Source organism: Vanacampus margaritifer, chromosome 7 (assembly GCF_051991255.1).
Source record: "Vanacampus margaritifer isolate UIUO_Vmar chromosome 7, RoL_Vmar_1.0, whole genome shotgun sequence".
NCBI classification, from domain to species: domain Eukaryota; kingdom Metazoa; phylum Chordata; class Actinopteri; order Syngnathiformes; family Syngnathidae; genus Vanacampus; species Vanacampus margaritifer.
This window is the reverse complement of record NC_135438.1, coordinates 7,809,282-7,826,851: the sequence shown is the minus strand read 5'-3', so window position 1 is coordinate 7,826,851 and position 17,570 is coordinate 7,809,282. Positions and strand designations below refer to the sequence as shown.

Genomic DNA, 17,570 nt, shown 5'->3' with positions numbered 1-17,570 from the left:
GTTGCGACAAATGAGCATCTGCCGACCGGCCCGAAACTCTCATCTAACCTGTTACGCAGTGCACACGAGAGGAAGCAGCGGTGCGCAGAGATGGGATGGTGAATTTGCATGCATAATAATATTTCATTTGTATTCTGGATACTCTGGAAGTGTTTATGAAAGCGCTGGTTATACAAGCAGAACACGGTGCTACAAGAGAGCCTATGAACATTGTAATCCTGTCTGGCTATTTACTTTTGGATGAGTCTGATTATGACCACTAAGTGTAGAAATGTGAAGAGGAGATCTATTGGAATCTATTTGTTTCTTCTTTGCTTGCTTTTGAATCACCATGGAAGTGTCTTCCTATGACTTTATTTAGATTTTTTTATACTTTGATTTGAGGAATTTAATTTGTATTCTTACCATTGCATCATAATGTCATCCCCCCCCCACCCCAGATACAATACAATAAAAACACAGCAACATCAAATCGGTAACATTTCGTTTTTGGCAAAACTACATCATGAAAAGTCATGCTAACAAAGTAGCTGCCTTGACTTGCTACCATGCACGTGTGTTAGTGAGCTGCCATCATTTATTTCTTTGGCCAATGATGGGAGGGCGGGGTGAAAGGAGGCTACATTCAAATTTTGCTAGTGTTAGATATTATTAACATTTAAATTCTTTATCTTCATATATTAACCATTGTTATACATTATTAACATCTTAATTCTTTATATTAACCATGTTGAAAGGTTTTATAGACGTGTAAAGTAAGTAGTGTTGAACTCAGTATAATTTGACCTTAAGCTGGGACATATTATTTGGTCTAGAAGTTCCTTCTCTGTGGGAAAACACATTTGGTCCTTGAGAACAGAATCTGCTTCGAACACGCACCCCTGACTCTGTTTTCGCCATCGCTCATGGAAAAGTACCCAGAGAGTATGTTTTGTCTACAAATGAAAGAGAGGCGGTCGGTTTTAACTATAAGAAGCCATTTTACACGCGGAAGAGGCACATTCGGCGCTCTGAATTCCACCTGTTAAGTGATGAATTGGAGTCTGTTACGATGTCCAGAGATCTCTGTTAGATTAAAATCATTTTTGCAAAGGTGTTTTTTCTTACATTAAATCTGTCTTCAAGTTTTGGAACACGCAAAGAGGACAAAAATTTTTTTATTCCTCTTCACTAGCAGCTTCAAGACTACATACAGCAGCTTTAATAAATCACTATAAACCGTAGATTTCCGAGAAAGGCAAGAAGATACATTTCATGAAAAATCTGCAATGTAGCATGGCCGCGGTAGGTGAATCACAATATATCGAGGGAATACCGTACCTCCCAAGGCAAAATACGGTCGGGATGACTTTGCCTTCCCGACCCCCCAGTTCCGCATCGGCGCCGTTCATAAAATACTCTAGAGTTCTCTTCGCAGTAACAAAGTAACGACTGTAAAACATCTGTCTCCGTGCATGTGCTATCTCCAGCTGCTATCCACAACATTCATTAGCATACACACATCTACAATACAAAGACACGGATTCAGGTTGCAGGGGTGGCGGCGAGGACAGCGGCGGGGCTGTCGGCATCATTAAAACAACAGGCGACTTATCGGTGCACTTGACACCTCATCCAGCATCCCTGAGTGGCTTTCATGTGTGCTCGCGCATTCCATCTCCTTCAAGCTGCGCGAGATAATATCCGCACGCGAACGCCCGCGCGCGCACCCGTAAATTAGTCAGCGTCGACGGCACATCGGCTTTTTTTCCCCCCCAGGCTGGCATCCTTTACAATAACGGCGCATTATTCCGCCCAGCAACCCCTCTCGGCAATTCCTAACGCTCTCTGGGCTGATTCAACATAGGACATTGATCCATCTGCTTCGTTTGCATATCGCCACGAGACACGTTGACGCATACAAATAACGGCGATACGCTCGTTTCCTGTCGAGCGTGCAGCGCGCCGCCCTTGATGCGAGCAGAAAGTTGAGTCAGACTTTCGCAGCATGCTTTGATCTCTGGCCTGTGAGCTTCGCAGCTTGTACAAAACACTTGTTACAGGCAGCATCTGGCTTTTCGCGTTTGTTTGGTTGGATGCTCTCCCACTCTTTAATTACAGCCATTTTCCTTGAAATAATTCTTGAGTGTTGGCCTGCGTGAGTGGGCGTGCGCCTATGTGCCTGTCGAAACAATACACGTGGATATCACTCCGACGATGGAAAACAAATACAATGAAGTACACACAAAGCATTCACACTGCGAGCATATTGGTTGTCAGGCCGGCATAGTGCATGACTCACTCTCCTGTCCATCACTCCATCTTTTTGTCTGTGCGCCTGGGTTTTAATTATAGAAGCACGGCGTGAGACAAAGACGGCAAAATGAGAGCGCTCGGGTGATGGGGAGGGGGGGGGCTGCATAAACGGAGGTTGGTCTGATCCCTCTGCAGCTGCAGTAGTCAATAGAATCATTTCTGACGCAAACTCTTGTGGCGAGAATTAATAGATGTACAGAGTCATTAGCCGAGCAGAGCTGTGCGGTAATAAGTATAAACCGAGCGTGGCTCTGCCAGAATAAAGACGGGCATCTTTAATTAAGGTTTGAAAGTAAAAGGTGGCCTTGTTCACACAGAGATACTGCTAAATTGTCTCTTCAGAGCAATGACGCAAACTCCGTTTTTTTGCCCAGCTAGCTTCTCTTACACAAATCGATGTAGAACGTTTACACGAGGGTCAGTATCACGATGACGTGCCTTTGTTGTCCTCAACAGAATCACTCAGTCATCATGAAAATGTAGCCGAACAATGAAACTCGGGTCTTTTCAGAAGCGGCAGAACATTTGCACAAAAACCTGTACAAGGGTAGTTTCTTAAAAAAAAAAAAAATCTTTCCAGTGGAACCTTGTTTCAACAGAGCGTTGCAGTCATTTTTTTTTTTTATAAACCTCCTTTACGACTACATTAGAATAGAACCCCCCACCACCAAACAAAATTATAGCAAAAACAACATGTACACGACTAGCGTATGAGTAAAAAAACAGGCACATATATGTATACGTCGATACAACGCTCATTTTGAGATGAATGCTAAAGGTGATGCTATGCTAATATCCATGCTTTCCATTATTATTGATGGCACAGTTGCCTCTACCAACATGGCTGCCAAATTGGCACGCTTTTTAGCCTGCTCTAGTCTACTTAAAGACGAGCGAACGTTTGCGACGCTAATGACCTTCAATGTGGCAAGCTCAGAATTTATTTGCGATAAGACCATTAAGACTCTTTAGGAAACTATTAGGAATGTTAAGAGAACATTTAGAAACATCTTGACTTTGAACAAACTCTGACATGAAATCAACAATCGCTAGCTAGCTCCCTCAGCGGAATACAGGCTAAAGTCTGTTTATCTATGACAAGTCAGCAGGAAACACGTGACCGCTCTCTGTTGAAGGCGCCACAGCATTTTGTTGAATTGTGACCAATTTTGGAAATAATTGACTTTGAATGTTACTTTACAAACGGGCGCTTTGAGTGAACTGGATACTATTTTCTGTCCATTGAATCAGAGGTGCATTGGTTCAGTTCAGTCTGTCTCTTTTTGGGTTTGGGATTACGATTGTCGGCCCCCAACCGTTTCCAGAACACAAGGCAAGAGGGCATGTGCTTATACTTTCGGTGTTAAAAACTTCACATCTCTGTCCTGAGGGGGGAGGAAATAACTTTGACTGATCTTCTTCTGTCTGACTACATCTGTAGTCTACTTTTACATAATGACAAAATATGTCATAAACATTTATACTATTGTAATATTAGATTGTAAATTACTCCCAGTCCATACATTTCTACAACTATAAAGCTAAAATAAAATAATCTGTACTGCAATATTAGAACAAAACGAGGAGAGTCCAAAATGGAAGCACTAATACTTTTATCATGTTGAACAATAAACACGTGGAGCCGCTTGTGTTACACGGTTACAATAGGTTGTGCGACTAATTAATTAAAAGTCATTTGAGCGGAATTTAATGTCACTGTTCAGTGCTCGCATGCACTCTTATCAATGTGGTAGGGAGCTGCCAAAGCATCCAATGTGGGGCTTGTGTTGTCTTCGGCTTTTCAAAAACTGGAGAAAATCACCCGGGCCGTCCAATCAACAGTGGGAATTATGTCGCGATGATCGCTAGGGTGCTGGGGAGCAAATGTAAAATATATTTTGTTCAAAGTCATTTGTGTTTTGGATCACTAAAAATGCACTCATTTCATAACTGCTCTTTTGTCTGAGGTCATTCTTCAGCCTTCTGATTGGCTAAATATCCTGCGGGTAGATACATTTTCTTTTGGTTTTGCTAGCAATTACAGGTGACTCTCAGTGAATGACAATATTGTGGAAAATGTATTTAAGTCGATCGATTCAAAAAGTGAAACTTACACAGAATAACATACTTCAGGTATTGGCTTGATACCAGTACCTTGTATTGGTACTCACCTGTCCCTACTTTTTTTATTTTATTTTTTTAGAATTCAGATGATTATAGCTTACAACTGATACAAACCCAAACTTCCCATTTAGAAAATATAATATTAAGTAAAAACAATCACAAATTATTCTTGATAAAGAAATGACAAAGGAATTGGCCTTCTCAAAAGTATTTGCTGATGTGTTAACGAATCAATATTATATAAATCACTTGAACTGAACTACTGAAATCATAAACGTTCTATATTTTTTTTAATGTATAAAGATGCGCTTAAATGCACTGTACAGTTGGACCTCGACTTACCAGTTTACTTCATCCCCGGACCAACCAAATCAATTGTCCTCATTCAAATGAATTGAAATTATATTAATCTGTTCCAGCCCCGTAAAAAAATACTATAATTTTTTGTTCTATGTACGACATAAGCACTTTAATGTATACAAATGATGACATTTAGTACCCAATACATGTACCGTATGACTTACAACATGTGCGCACGTTCAGACACGTACACGCCGCGACATTACAATCCACGTGCCACAACAATCATACTCTGTTCGGGGACAGTAAAATACCCCCAATTAGATGCGCCGCCGAACAACTGGGATGGGACCTGGAGCAAACGCACACAAACACATGTGCACGCGACACACACAGACACAGAAAGAGCAGCGGCGGGCTCTCATTTAAGATTCATTGATGTGGAACGGAAACATCTGGTCGAGGTGGGGATTAGGGACAGAAACAAATGGCATGTTGGCACACAAACATAACAACAAGTATTGTCAGCGAGCACACAAACGCACACGTCGGTTAAACAGTTATTATGACATATTATTAAATGATTCTGTGACTATTCAAAGAAACTTTCAGTAGCAACAATTAACCTGTATCTTATACTTTATATTATAATGGTTGAAATTCTAATTTGCTCAATAAAAAAAAAAAAAAAAAAAACTCTTAGGTCCGCTCAGCTGTTTCTAAAAAAAAATATGACTGTGAATAAATTTTAATTTAATGTCTAAAGTGTTTATGTTTTAGCATTAGCATCAGCTACAAGCTACAATATGTGTTTGTTTTAAAAACACAATGTGTAATTCTCCTAGTCTTATGTTTAGTTTCACAGTGGGAGTGGCGTGAAACTGCTTGTAGCCTCTTTTTTTGAAGAATTATTCACTATTTGTGGGAGGTTATGCCGACCTCGGTCAGACAGCAGCCTAGCATGACCGAACAAGACACACAGTCACTTCTTGGCAAAAAAAGGAGAAGAGACGATGAAGGTGGATTGTGTAGTAGGATTTGGTTGTCTGACTGCAGATGTAATCAAACCCTGACTGACTTTCCTCCAATCACAGCTGTGACATAATTAAACTCACATATTGTGATGATTGTAATGTTACAATATAAGGTTCCCTTTTTCGGAAATTCGCAGTCAATCAGTTCTATTTTTAGTCTCATCATCTGCTCCGGAACGGTTTTGTTATTCAGTAAGAAAGAAAAAAAAAAAGGAAGGAGAAAAAAAAAAAGCCTAACAAGCATATCTATTCTGTGTTCAGAATAATCCAAATCCTTACAACGCATCGGAATGACTTGGAAGAGAAATGATTTGACATCCAGACACTCGTATGCAACTGTATGCAATGCTGTGCAGACGTTTGAGGTTAACTTTCTTGTCTTAATGATCGTTTTTTCCCACCGCATTGTGACAAAGCAGTCAAAAGTAGGACAGATTCAAGCGTTGGCAATGACTTTGCGAGGAAGGTTGTAACTTTACAGTGTTGTGCATGGTTTTCTTTAGTCTAGATATATATATATATATATATATATATATATATATATATATATATATATAGCTTAAAGCTTAGTGAAAAGTGTGAAAAAAGCTTCAAAAGTCAAGGCATCTTGAATGTTGTTGGGCCAATACAGAGCCTCGCTTTCTCCAAATTACCATGTTGCACCGTTGCCAACATTAGGGAAATTAGATAATGGAGCGCCCAGAGTGCTTCTGTGTATATACAGTGGATATAAAAAAGGCTGCAAATGCATCCCGCCCCTGCTCAAATGGCAGGTTTGTGTGGTAGGAAAAAAAAGGAGACCAAGAAAAATAATTGCAAAACTTTTCCACTATTAATAATGACCTAAAACGTGCACAAGATGTGCGAAAAATAAAATACATCTTTTTGAAAGGGAAGCAAAAAAATAACTGGTACAATATGGTTGCACAAGTGTGCACACCCTCTCATAAATGGGGATGTGTTCAGAATTAACAATTCACATTCAAACTCATGCAAAGCCGCCGCTACCCCTTTGCGTCGATCAATTATTGAAGCTAAAGCTGAGATAGCGTTTAAAGTACTATAATAATTGTATCAGCACCGGGTTCTGCCACAAGCTCGTCTTTCTTCTGCGCCCTCATCGCTCATCATTTTTGTGTCTACAATGCGGCTACTTCCCTCACCTCGTCGGCTTTCTTACGGAACCCACAATCTGACCTCGTTTTCTTACGGGCGTCCACGGTTACTGCTTTTTCCCTTAGCTAAAGATATTAACAAGCTTTCTCCGACCACAACAAAAAAACTTTCAAAAATATATAAGTTACTTTCATATACTGATAAAATGTCTTTACCCATCTCGAAATGGGAGACAGACTTGTCTATAGCACCGGAACCTGACTTTTGGATTCAAGTTTGTGAAAACGCATTTAAAATGACAAAACAAATTTACAACTTATCCAATATAAAATTATTCACAGAACATACATTACTCAATATATGATGAAGAAAATGGGACTCTCAGACTCCGACATTTGTCTCCAATGCTTACAAAACACTACAGACACTTATGTTCATGCTTTATGGTTATGTACTCCGGTTATGTATTTCGGGACTAAAGTCTTAGAAAAACTTTCCGCTATTTTGGACTGTAGGATACCTTTATCTCCAAACTTGTGTTTGCTAGGTGACCTAACAACAACTGACTTACCACATAAACAATTTCAATCTACACTTGTAGCCCTTACTATCGCTAAAAAAACAATTCTTGTTAACTGGAAAAATAAACAAACTCTGAATATCGACCAATGGTCTAACCTCCTCATAAATCACATTTTAATGGAAAAAATATCTGCCTCAAATAAAAACCAAATATCAAAATTTATAGAAACATGGTCTACGTATGTAGAATTTTTTAACCTAATTCTGGTTACTTAATTCTGTCTGTTAGCGAGAGCCACTACATCGTGATAACTTACATTGATGTTTCTGCATTTGGCAATTTATTATTATATTATATTATTAGTATGGGATTTTTTTTAATGGGCTTTAGGTGAACTGATGAATACACACACGCTCGCACGCACGCACGCACACACACACGCACATACACATACTCACCCACATACAAAAAAAAAAAATATATATATATATATATATATATTTATGTGTGTATATGTATATATAGGTATATATATAAATAAAAAAAAAACATTTATTAAATTTTTTTAATTTATTTGTTTTTTAAAAAAAAAGGAGAGCAATGATGATGTCAAATCGAATGAACAATACTGAGCTCTCCTGAAAAAAGAAAAAAAAAGAAGAGAAAAAAAAAAGTACTATAATAATTGTATCAGCGCACATTGCCGGGTTGTGCCACAAGCTCGTCTTTCTTCTGCGCCCTCATCGCTCATCATTTTTGTGTCTACAATGCGGCTACTTCCCTCACCTCGTCGGCTTTCTTACGGAACCCACAATCTGACCTCGTTTTCTTACGGGCGTCCACGGTCACTGCTTTTTCCCTTCTCCTTGGTTTCTTTACTCTCCGAAACGCTCATCTGGTCTTTCATGGTGTCCAAGACATGGCGAGCGCCTCGGGGGCCGGCGTCGTTGCTGTGTTTGCGCGTCTTTCATGTGCCCGTGTGCGGCTCTCTCTTTGGGGATATTTTTGCTCTAATGGTCTGCAGCGGAAATCTACAAAGACCTCCGCTGCGCTGAAGTGAGGGGAAAGAAACGCGCCGACATGAAGGTTACGCCGCCGCGCCTTTGATTGACAGGCTGAGGTGTGTTGGTGTGCTTTTGCATCAAAGAGACGATGATAGGATGAATGTGTGGACTTTAATTAATTGGACTACAGAGCCTCATATCTTAGCACTTAGAGGAAAATAAAAGCCCTTTGGCAATTTGGAAGCGGCTCTGTCATGTAAAAGACACACACACACATACATACGATTCATCCATTTTCTATAGTGTCCTCATTAGGGTCACGGGTGAACTCGAGCCAATCCCCAGCCTGGGTTGGACATGACTAACAACGGAATTTTGCAAGAACGCTAACAGAACATGTACTAGGAGTGACAACAAAATTTGCATTTAATCCATCCCTGAGGAACAGTGAGTGGCAACCATGTAGCCGCCGGGCACCAAATTTACGATTCCACACGGCATCGAGGGGATCGGAAAAACATTTCTCTCAGTTATGACCCACTGTGCAGAGATAAAATATAAACACAGTTCTGTTACCTGACAGCTCCGTGGGTAAAACTCAGGAGTCGAGTGGAGAGAGCTTTTTACTTTCAAATCCACACGTTTGTGGCAAGGAAATGTGCCGGAAATTAACCTTGCAACCATCCAATTTTGTACCACTTGTGACTTGCCCACTGAGTGGTCTATAGATGTGAGTCTAAGTCGGTCTTTGGCTCTCTCTGGCCCTCAACAAGCAGTACAGAAAATGGATGGATGTGTATTTTACTTACAAAATGACCTAATGCACCAGGATAAGTGACCAATTTACCACTACTGTCATTATGGTTGTACCTTGGCAGAAGTCTCACCTCTCTGATGAACCCTCGCTAATCGCGGGGGGGGGGGGGGTTCAGGAACCAAGCCCCAATGGCAGTATTGGACCCTCCCCTCAAAATGTTTTCCTATATTCATAGTTTAAAATCTCAAAATACCCCAACTATGATCCCAAAACACTTGAATACCGTTTCAAACTCATCTCACAATATTAGCCGCTAACCGCTAACGACATACATGGTAAGTGACTAGCATCCTAGCATGGCCAACATTGACCTAGGTCTTTCTTTGCAAACGTTTACAATCGTTTCACTACACTTTTTCCAGCACTTGCTGTTCGCTGTCGAGCTTGCCGGCTATCAGATCAGGTGAGCAATCTCATGACCTCTCACGGCGTTACAGAAAAGTGCAAATGGTTGATTAAAATTGGCGAGCGTTCATTGTACTTCCGTTTTAGTTATGGTTGGTGGCTATTGCCCAAATTATTCTGATTGATTAAAATAGGCAAAGGATTAAAGTGTCACCTGTGGATTTGTCATGTTTTATACTGTATATGACATATAAAAGTCTACACACCCCTGTTCAAATACCAGATTTTCGTGGATTTTTTTTTTTTTTATTACCAAGATAAAATCCTTTCCAATTAACCAACCACATTCAAACGTATGTTAGAAGAGAGTTGTCACACACTTACCACCATTTAAAGGATGTTCTAGCAGTCTTTTTCTGACATTTTAACTTTTGCTTTCTACAGGGATGTGATTTGACCAAAGTGAAATTATCTGAAAATTTAGCCGGGGGTCTGGGGGCCGCTGGCACCCAGCTAGGTCCAGACAAAACAACAGCATAAATTTTCAATGTATATTGAACTATCCCATATAAAATGGCAGTTTTAGTCAACTGAAAATCAGTCACATTCAAAAACATTGGACTGTCTTTGCTTTTAAAAACTATCACTGATAATATCATCATATCTAACTAATGTGATTACTAAGTTAACACATAAATAATGTTGAAGAGTTCAAATTTCATGAACAAATAATTGTATCATGACCAAATGAAAAGTAACTCATATTAGAGCATACCACAAATGTCTGTTATAGCAGAAGATGTTATCTGTCGGAGTCATGTGCATACACAATGAACTACTAAAAAATAAAAAATAAATAAAAATAAAAATAAATAAAAAATCGGAATTTTTTTTTTTGGGGGGGAGATAAAAAAAAGCGGAATTCCGCGAATTAGCGGAAAAATCACATCCCTGTTTCTAGTAGAAGCCTGAAAGATTTTATGATAACACTAACTTCAATTTCAAACCTTTCCATTTTGTCAAAGGCCCTATTTCCAACTGAAAAAAAAAAAAAAGTTCAAAGCATGCCAATTGCCACTTCCACCACCATGCTTGGCTGGATTTTTTTTTTTTTCTTCCCCCTCACATACCCATAACACATTTTCACACCGGCATTATGGTCCAATGAAACTAAGTTTGAACTTTATGGCCACGCTTTCAAAAGGTATATTTAGCACGAACGTGTGGCGAATGTTTAGTGAACATTGCGACCTTGAAGGAACCCTGATGACAAATCAACATTCGTTAGCTTTGCAAACAATTGCAAATTTATTCCCCTTCAGTGGGACACAGGTTTAAGAAACAATTGGAAGGAATTATGAACAATTTAAAACAGCAGTAAAAAAGTTTTGAAATGATTTATCTTGGTCTCATTTTATTATATCACAAAAAAAGGCATTTGAACAAGGGTGTGTAACTTTTTTATACCCACTGTAACACTGTGTGAAAGATGATTTCTTACTTTTTTTAGAGTGAGAAAAAAAATAGTTCTAACAGTGTCCTGCTTGCTGTACATGTGGTGCCTTGGTGACAGAAGATGTTAAGTTTATGGCCATATATTGTCTTCGGCATTAAAACGCTGCAGGAGCTGTTTATTTTAGAGCGGCGCTGTACTCTCAGTGATTATAGCGTGACCTCTCGCCGTGCCGCCGAGCCGCCATCAATTGCGCCTGTTCCATCTCCAAGCGCGGCTGACGGCTAACGCGTTTTTATCTTCAGCCGTCTCCGAGGCGCTCGCAGGAAAAGCGGGCGGGCGCGTGGAGATAATGGATCTGTCAAGTGGGCAGGTCATGTGGCCGGTCGTACGCCGCCATCTAACAGGCTCTGCAGATTAGGCAAATCATTTGGACTGTCCGTCACGACCAAGCGTGATTGTGACAAGCACCTGTAACGGTTTACTGGTGCGCAAAAAAAAAAAAAAAAAAAAAAAAGATTACTAAGTCCTCAGTTGAGGCTCGGATTTGATATTCTCACTCTGTGCCAATGATTCACTTCATTACTTCCTTTTTGTGTCTGCCTCTGATAATTTTGCTTTCCTTCTGTTCTTCTTTGCCGAGCGCAAAGTTGGAATCAAAGTAAGAAGAGGGAGAATAGGATATAAGTGTCTAATTTCTTCGGGTACATTTATGGAGTTTTATTTTATTTTAAAATAGGGGGCTTGATGGACAGCTCTGAGAAATGTGCCTTTGCCGGTACCGGCTGCTTAACAGAAGAGAGAAGTTGGGGGAGAATAAAAGTGGAAGCGCCTTCATTTGTCATGTGTGAAATGTGTCAAGAAATCACATCATGGCGCAAGTCAGAATATGTTTTTCTGCCTATGAACTCAGAATGTTTGACAAAGAAACTCTTCTTTCAGCATTTTTGTTATAATATGTCCCACATCTGCCTCAAAGTCATGAGTAGTGTCGTATAAGCGACTGTATAGATTTGGACTCTTCTAACCAATTGTGAATAGGGTGACCATATTCCCATTTCCCCAAAAAAAAGGAGGACACGTGCACCAGCCTAGAAATTGTGGTACCAGTCGCAGGTACACAGTGCACTTCACCACCTATAAGTCACCAAGCGGACATTTTCATGAATTTATAAAAAACCCCGGACGCCCTAACAGAATATAAGAAAATAGTCTCTCCTCCCAAAAGAGGACGTTTGGTCACCCTGATTGTGATAATGCTTGTTAATGACATTTCTGTCTCAGTGTGAAAATGTTGCATCCACCTTCACCCATCTACGTGCTTTCCCCGCTGCTTGCAAACTACTGCGGGAATGCTAAGCGCTAACAGGGATGTGATTTGACCAAAGTGAAATTATCTGAAAATTTAGCCGGGGGTCTGGCACCCAGCTAGGTCCAGGGTGTTTCCGTGTTTTTAAGTACTTTCAATGCACTCACATGACAAAGAAATAGACAAAACAACAGCATAAATTTTCAATGTCTATTAAACTATCCCATATAAAATGGCAGTTTTAGTCAACTCAAAATCAGTCACATTCAAAAACATTGGACTGCCTTCGCTTTTGAAAACTATCACTGAGAATATCATCATATCTAACTAATGTGATTACTAAGTTAACACATAAATAATGTTGAAGAGTTCAAATTTCATGAACAAATAATTGTATCATGACCAAATGAAAAGTAACTCATATTAGAGCATACCACAAATGTCTTTGTTATAGCAGAAGATGTTATCTGTCGGAGTCATGTGCATACACAATGAACTACATTTTTTTTTAAAAAAAAATAAAAATATCGGAATTTTTTTTTTTTTTTGGGGTGGGGGGGATAAAAAAAGCGGAATTCCGCGAATTAGCGGAAAAATCACATCCCTGGCTAAGCATGAGGTGCGGTTGGCTAGCTATCACGCCTAAATATGACCCCAGCTCATCTCATTCACTAATCCTCGCCTCATCGGAGGAAAATAAAATGCGCTCACAAATAAGTATTGTTATTGGAGTAGCTGTATGCTTCACACGATAGCGATAACAGAAGAAGATGGCGAAGATATGCTTACCGCTCAACTCATGTGAAATGTATAGTAGAGCTGTGAACCATCCGTTTCTCATTTGATTATTTAATATTCAAGGCCAATCTTACAAATATTAACTGTAATTATAAATTTACTACAGTAGGTTATTGAGCGACTACAGCGCATTCCGACTCACGTTTCTAGTCAGAAACTGTACAATGTCATAACCCAAGGATCCCTGCAAAGACTACAGACACTTTACTCAGTTCATATCCTGTCATGTAACAAATTGTGTGGTTGTAATATAATTTGTCAGTGGAAGTCAGACTTGTTCAACATTGCCACAAACTTATTGCACTGAATCATATTAGCATAGACATCCTTGCATCCAATTTTATTCCTCATTACATTTCTGGAAGGGTGGGGGGGGTGTCTTTCATTTCCCAAAATCTTCCCTAACTCCTTTTCTCTCTCTCAATGTCAATAACAACTCGAGCTTGTTTTATAGCAAAGGATATTTCCAAGAGGAAAGTTTACTGTGGGTAAACACAAGCTGATAAAAAGAGACAAAACACACACAACAAAAAGAGCAAACCGACATTTTACGACCCGAGACTTATCAGTAAAGTCTAACTATGCCCCTCTTACCAATTCTTAGAAAGCACCCAGGGGAACACTCCACGCTGACAGCTGTAACAAGGTGTGTGTGTGTGTGTGTCAGTGCGTATATGCGACAAAGGATGCCAAAGGATACAACCCCGTAAAGAAAATCTAATTAAAAGTCTATATAGCCACAAGGGACGGGGCACGAGCTGCCTCCCTCCCTCGCTCGCTCGCTCTCTCCAGTGAACGTCTCGGCTGAAGGACTTGCTAGACGGCGTAGTCTATCATCTCGCTCCCACTGAGATAAAGAGGGATGTTAGGGGAAAACCAGAGGGATAAAATAATTCCGGGAACGTCACGAAAAAGTTGCCGATCCTGCGAGGCCCATTTCATCCCGTAAGTACGGGCGGTGGACCCTCGCCCCAAAAGTGCCACCATTTGGAGTTTAAATATCATTATCAAGAGAGACTTCAAACTTACAAGATGCCTTTAGCAGCCCATTGTTAAAAGGAACCCCGACTGTCATGGCAAGTTTGCTCTGTATTATTTATTTAATACATTTTGTAGAAAGTTTATTTGGTACGTACGCCGCCGTTGTTATTTACGTCGCAACACATTTAGTGCGTAGTGGCGTCGAATGGCGGCTGGCTCTCTGCCAAGCAATGCAGACGCCTATAAAGAAAGCAAGGTAAGCCTCGTAGCGTTCCTAAAGAAACAACGTCCGATCGGGAGAGTCACCCTCACCCCACGCCGCGCTCTCGTCATTCGCCAGGCGCATTCAAGAGTTTCGATTAGGAACGCTACGGAGACTTAGCTTGCTTTCGGCTCTGGGCGTTTCAAATTGCACGGCAGAGAGACGCCGCCGTTCTACGTCACCACGACATTTAAAAGCTAACATTTTTGACTCGTCATAATTACATTAACTCAAGATATCTGAAACAGAATTGTGATTATGGACAACTTTAAATTTATAATGAACCTAGCATTGGATGTTCTTGGAATGTGGGATGACAGCAGAAAACCCATAAATACCACAGACAGGGATGTGATTTGACCAAAGTGAAATTATCTGAAAATTTAGCCGGGGGTCTGGGGGCCGCTGGCACCCAGCTAGGTCCAGGGCAGTGCCCTGGTGGGGGGACAAGGGGCCCTGGAGCTCATGGGTTTTCCGTGTTTTTAAGTACTTTCAATGCACTCACATGACAAAGAAATAGACAAAACAACAGCATAAATTTTCAATGTATATTGAACTATCCCATATAAAATGGCAGTTTTAGTCAACTCAAAATCAGTCACATTCAAAAACATTGGACTGCCTTTGCTTTTAAAAACTATCACTGAGAATATCATCATATCTAACTAATGTGATTACTAAGTTAACACATAAATAATGTTGAAGGGTTCAAATTTCATGAACAAATAATTGTATCATGACCAAATGAAAAGTAACTCATATTAGAGCATACCACAAATGTCTTTGTTATAGCAGAAGATGTTATCTGTCGGAGTCATGTGCATACACAATGAACTACCAAAAAAAAAAAATAAATAATAATAATAATAATTTTTTTTTTTTTTTTGGGGGGGAGATAAAAAAAGCGGAATTCCGCGAATTAGCGGAAAAATCACATCCCTGCACAGAAGAAGGCCGGAGCCGAGATTTGAACCCCAAACTTAGAACCGTAAGGCAGACGTGCTAACCATTAAATCACCATGCTGTTTTTTCCCCATTTTTTTTTCTTTTATAAACCAAAATGATAACCAAACACAACAAGCACACTGCTCAAAAACGCCTTGAATGTCTCAAGCTTTTGAAGAACAAATATTTTCTTCTTCTTTCATTTTTTTTTTTTTCCCTTACCCGAGATGCTCAAATAGACAGCGGGACTGGTCACGTTATCGCCCGTCATCTCGTTCACGGCCTCCACGTGGTAACGTCCCGCATCCGCTGTGGTGGTTGCCAGGACGACCAGCTGATTCTCCAAGGTGATGGCGCTGCAAGGGACACGCATAGATAGAGGCGGTTACCAAAAACAAAAACAAAGAAAGACTCAAGAGAGGAGACAATTTGGCACTTTTGGAAATCACAAGGAGGGACGTAACAATTGAGCGTCAGACAGGAACAAGAAATCAGCCATTGTTATTGTGTGTTTGTCCTTCTGCTTGTCTATTGTCGTCCCCCCCCCCCCCCCCCCTGCTGCAAACCAACTCCAATCAATGCCACAGGAAAAAGGAATTCACAACAGACTTTATCTTGAAGAAGCGCTTCCTAAAAGCTGATTGTGGATGTATTTCACTATGTTTAAAGCACGTCGCGCTAGGAAGAGGCGCCGCTCGTCAGGATGTCAGCTTGATGGTTTATTGATGCTACTTGTGTTTTTACCGGACTGACAGCGACTAGAAACCCCAATATTTGTGCGGGTAAACATTGAGCTCTAGCGGTAAAACAAGATCAAGATGAGAAAAGGGTTCGTGACACTGAGTGTACAACAAAAACAGTTTGGCAGACTTTTTATATCACATTATATATAATATATTCAACCTTTGCCTGCTTGAACCGTTTTTATGACACATTTAAACATTTAAAATAGAACATATTTATACGTTTTTGGGAGCAAATGAGTTAATCTTGTCTCCAAGCGGATGTTCTGCTTTAGCCGTGACAACCTGCACAAGTGTTCATTTAGTAGAGCCTAGGTTTCAACATTTTTGTCCATCTATTTTTTTTCCTTCCAATTTCCATACAGCCACTCAGTTTTTGTACCAAAAAAAAAAAAGCATAATTCACATTCATTTGATAGGTTGTATAGCAAGTGTTCAAGAAGTTTTAACATTAACAACAGGTCTGCTCGGCACAAAAAAAAAAAAATCATTGCCATAACACTTCCTGTCCACAGTCACACCTTTAAAATAAAAAAAGACCAGTACAAAGTTTCACCAAATTTTCTTTGGTCACATGTTGGCTTATTCAGCAGTCACTTTTACAGACTTTAAAAATTGAATAATTGTCTTATGGATAGACCAATTATCCTCTGGGCCGATTATTGACGCTAATATTCAGCTTTTTGGCGAATACTACTGATGCTACTTGTGTTTTTCGGACTGACAGCGACGAGAAACCCCAATATTTGTGTGGGTAAACATTGAGCTCTAGCGGTAAAACAAGATCAAGATGAGAAAAGGCGGAAGAAAGCATATTGACATAAACATGATGAGTGCCTTATTTATTCTGTGTCGACTGTACACTGGGTTCTGAGATGTACGACCCTGAGCGATGCGCTCAGGATTTTAGGCCACATGAATAATGCATTAAAGTGGGATAAGATATGCAATGTGCATGAAAGTGAATGTTGTGTCTTTAGACCATTTTTTTGAAGAAAAGTGCGTCCGTAGGCAACGCTGGCAAGGGTTAGCGACACTGAGTGTACAACAAAAACAGTTTGGCAGTCTTTTCATATCACATTATATACTGTATAATATATTCAACCTTTGCCTGCTTGAAGCGATAGCATCGCGTAACATAAGCACCGGAAGCTCATTAACAAACAATTCAAATGTAATTAAGCTATCGGGCGTATATAAATGGTGGATTTGCTTATTTCATCAGCAAGGGATTAAAGAATTTGAGGAGAGGGTGTGAAGAGCCCGTGACAATCCCCAGCACCTTGTGAAGGGCACTAGATAGACGGTAAGAAAGCCTCCGGAGATCTCCGCAGATTTCCAGACGGCACTCCGCCGAGCTGTAGCGTAGCTGTTAGGGTTATTACACGTCCAATACCAAGAAGTAGCGGTACAAGTGGCCATGTGATATGTCAAAAACACTCTCCACTGCGCCTCTTTAGAAGGATGAGGGAACGTTAGGAGGGAGCTACTCCCCTGCAAGCGCGGACTCGGCTGGAAGTC

At 40.2% G+C, this 17,570-nt stretch overlaps 1 protein-coding gene across 2 annotated transcripts in view; it reads right to left on the bottom strand.

The window, feature by feature from the left end:
* sdk1b (sidekick cell adhesion molecule 1b) overlaps nt 1–17,570 on the bottom strand; it is a 278,501-nt gene that overhangs the window by 125,475 nt on the left and 135,456 nt on the right. For both annotated transcript variants that reach the window (XM_077570575.1, XM_077570574.1), the window contains one exon: nt 15,529–15,662. In XM_077570575.1, coding sequence (XP_077426701.1) covers nt 15,529–15,662 — 134 coding nt within the window. The remainder of the gene's footprint in view (nt 1–15,528; nt 15,663–17,570) is intronic.